Source organism: Ovis aries, chromosome X (genome assembly GCF_016772045.2).
Source record: "Ovis aries strain OAR_USU_Benz2616 breed Rambouillet chromosome X, ARS-UI_Ramb_v3.0, whole genome shotgun sequence".
In the NCBI taxonomy this organism is placed as follows: domain Eukaryota; kingdom Metazoa; phylum Chordata; class Mammalia; order Artiodactyla; family Bovidae; genus Ovis; species Ovis aries.
In genome coordinates, this window is record NC_056080.1 from 45,397,624 (window position 1) to 45,401,712 (window position 4,089).

At 37.1% G+C, this 4,089-nt stretch overlaps 1 protein-coding gene across 1 annotated transcript; it reads right to left on the reverse strand.

The window, feature by feature from the left end:
- Positions 1-875: 875 nt before the first annotated feature.
- On the reverse strand, positions 876-2,875 carry LOC105609800 (germ cell-less protein-like 2). The gene has a single exon (XM_012139010.5). The coding sequence runs from the start codon at positions 2,753-2,755 to the stop codon at positions 1,259-1,261; it is 1,497 nt and encodes a 498-aa protein (XP_011994400.1). The 5' UTR covers positions 2,756-2,875; the 3' UTR covers positions 876-1,258.
- Between the last annotated feature and the right edge of the window lie 1,214 nt (positions 2,876-4,089).

Consider the following 4,089-nt stretch of genomic DNA (forward strand, 5'->3'; position numbering starts at 1 on the left):
CTAAAAGCAATATAAAAACATTTGGATAAATATTCAAATATTAAATAAATATTCTATATTCAAATATTAACATTTGACATTCAAGTATTAAATAAATATTTGAATTTTTCACTAGTCAGCTGGAAAGACTGGGCCTTCTCTTCATAGCTCAGGAACTGTTTAGAAACATATTTATAATGAAATAATTTTCTATGCTATTGGCTTCTATTTTGAAATAAATGTTACATTAAATATCCTGGCCTGAAATGGGTAACCTTGCCTTTCCCCAGGGCATCTTCCTGACCCAGGGATCGAACCCAGGTATCCTGCATTGCAGACAGATTCTTTACCAACTGAGCTATCAGGGAAGCCCAAATATCCTGCAAAGAATGAATTCTGGCAAAAATGAGAAGTATGTCAAATATAAACAAACAGAAAGAATGAAGAAGATACTTTGAGATTACTGATATCTACATATTCATAGGAATAAATGATGTTTGTGGAAATCCATTTTAGTCTATAGTGCCTTGTTAGCCATTTCAAAAATTATTTCTCTTTGGTCTTTACAAACTTATAAATATATATGTGCATATATGTATATATACATATACAATGTTATTTGTATGTATTTAATATAATATATAAAATTATATGGAATAGTACTACATATTTATATATTATGTAATTAATATATAATGATATATAGTATGTATTATTGTATTAACATATGATACATTTATAGTATGTCACATTGTAAAACCTGACATTGTCTGATAATTTGTAACTCTATATTACAGAAACCAAAAAAGAATCTCTAATCTCAGGTTTTACTTCATGATTTATTTTCTCCTATAATACAGTGCTTCAAATAAAGCCACATTTGCACAATCATTTCAGCAAGGAAGAGAATTCTTTATTCTGTCTCAATATTGGTTAGGGTAAAATTTATCCAGCAAGTTAATTTCTTTTTGGATGCTTGGAAATATAATCTATTATTTCCATCTGGAGCATGCCTGTTGATAGTAAATGAAAAGCAAAAGATGTCTTTTTGGTTTCATCACTGACTATTTGGTTTCACAGATATTTTCTTGGAATTGAACTTTTTCTTCACAGATACATAGAAATAAAATGAAGACAGTAATTTATGATAGTTTCTTCATTCAAAAGATTATTTTCTTTTGCTATTGTCCACCTTTATTGTGTTTAACAGTAGGGCCATTAAATGAAATGAGACATCAGAAATTTTCAAAACACTAAACTAGCCTAATTGACAATATCATCAATTTCCTGGATTTTCTAATGAGGTAAACAGGAAATTGCAGAATATATATAAAGGAAAGCTCAAAGCTATGCTATCCAGTTTCATTACCATTTGTTCCTCATCCTTTTCAAAGGTAAGGATTTTATAACCAGTTGTTTTCCTGAAGCTCAGTCTTCCACTAGAATCAAAATATACCAAGGTTAATCTGAATGCAATATTTCTTTGATGTTGTAAAGAGATGGAGCCGTCAGATGGCTGACCGAAAGCATTTCGTTTGAAAATGATATAGTGGCTGGTGAAGATGACATACAAGTGAACACCGAAGTTGTAACCAGACCACTTCCAGGAGTATTTTCCATCTCTGACGATCTTTTTGCCACATCTCATGCTATATTCTTCAAGTTCAGTTTCATTGATGTCTCTAGGACCAATTTCCCTGTATTGTTGTGCTCTAAGCAAAGTAAACCATTGTTGTTTATAAACACAAGATAACCATTCTGAAGGTATTAGAGCATCTTGTTCAATAACTCTTGTGGAGGCCAGGTCACAGATGATATGCTGAAACCTCAAATTTTTAAATACTGGTTGAAATACTACGCCTTGTTTAGTTTCAAGAAAGGAAATGCTACCACCATGTTCCCTGTGCCTGGAAAACCAGTTGTTTGCACTAACTAAAAGCTGTTTCATTCTGCCTTTCCAACCTGGGTTAAGGCGGAGGAACATCCATTGTTTAAGTGTAGTATATATATCGATTTCCTTTTGCATTACTAATAGATTAGAAGAAGAAATGACAAGATTCATAAGATCTGTACTGAGTTCTTTGTAAAGTTCAACACTTGGATGAGTCATCAGATTGTGGAGAAGCCATTCAAAGCACCCTGTCTTTACAGAATGTAACCCGTAGGTCTCTGCTGCCACATAGAAGCTACATACAGTTTTCACATTAATAGTTTCCTTCATGGTCTTATCACACTGCTGAATTAAGTCTTCTACTTGAAGCAGGCACGCGGTTGCCAAAACTCCTGGAACTTGAAAGGGCTTAATTAAGACATATTCATTCCTATACAACGAGCCTAAAACAAAATGCAATGATTCCACATTTATATTCTGGTCATTAATCTCCAAGTCAATAATCTCGTTGTGACATTCTTTCCAAGAATCTCTAAGCATTGTAGCAAAGTAGTCCGACTGACATAAAAACATTCTGTGTAAACACCACACATTCCCCAGAGCATGGATTTTAATGTCACTGTTTTCCCCATTTAAAAATAAAGTTTGGTAAGCATACTCAGATTTGATCTTAACTTTTTTACCCTGGCTTGTACAGGCGACTTGCTGTAGATCCTCCTCCTGGTTGTGGCTCTTCTCAGACTCTGGTCCCAAGCTGGGACCGGTGCTCTGTTTACGTTTACGGCTGCCGGACACATAACTGGGGCCTGCCTGGGTTTCTGGCTGCTGCAGTTCCCCTGTGCCAGATTCCCTGCATCGCAGAATCCGACTGTTCAAGGGCCCCATAGATAAAGGCTTTTAGAGCCCCTAAAGAGACTGCTGCAGAGACTTCTCTGCCACAGCATTGCTGTGGCGTGCCGCTTCCGCTTAGGTCCTAGCCTCACTTGGACATTTTAGCACAGTCCCAAACGTCACAGTGGAGGCTCCGCATTCTTCATTCTCTGCTCCAGCCCCTCCCTCCCTGTGGCCCCGCCCACTGCCTCCAGTCTTCCATTCAGTCTAGCCTATTGTTCAGGGCGCCTGCCTTCAGGTTTTTCCTTGAAAATACTTTCCTATAAGGGAAATGACTGAATCAAAAGCTTTTGGATCAGTGTTAAAGAGTGTACATATTCACATTTCTACTGCAAGTGGGAGAATTCTTTTCTCAGCTGTCAGCAGTATTGAATATAATCATCTACCTTCAACTTTTAGTTATTTTAAAAAGATGAACAGTGGTATACCTTTATCTTATTATTCCTCTTTAATTATAGAGAAGGCAAACTTTTATTTGATGTACGTGTGTATATGCATATATATGTGCAAAATTATACATATATACAAAATTACATATGTATAAGTTTGAAATATCAGTAGAGAGAAAGAGATATTTCAAAATTTTCTGATAAGGTACATTTTCATATTCTTTGCTTATTTCTGTATGAAAAGTGTTAGTCACTAAGCCGTATCTAACTTTTTGAAAGCCTATGGACTGTAGCCTGCCAGGCTCTTCTGTCCATGGGATTCTCAGGGAAGAATACCGGAGTGGGTAGCCATTTCCTTCCCCAGGGGATCTTCCTGAACCAGGAATCGAACCCTGGTCTCCCACACTGTGGGCAGTTTCTTTACTGTCTGAGCCACCAAGGAAGCCCCAAAAGAAAGTGTTAGTTGCTTGGTCATGTCCAACTCTTTGTGACCTCATGGACTGCAACCTGCCAGAGTCCTCTGTCCATGAAAATCTCCAGGCAAGAAAACTGGAGTGGGTTGCCATTTCCTTCTCCAGAGAAATTCCTGATCCAGAGATCAAACCTGGTCTCCTGCACTGCAGGCAGATTCTTTATCATTTGAGCTACCAGGGAAATGTTTATTACTGTATAGATTAATATATATTTTCTCCTTAGTGATTGTCAAAAGCTTATTAGCTTCTTATAATGTAAGACTACACAAATGTATGGTGTGCATGCATGCTAAGTCACCTTCAGTCATGTCCCACTCTTTATGACCCTATGGACTGTAGCACACCAGGCTCCTCTGTCTATGGGGATTCTCTAGGCAAGAATACTGGAGTGGGTTGCCATGACTTCCTCCAGGGCATCTGTCTGATTCAGGTATCAAACCTGCATCTCTTACCTCTTCTGAATTGG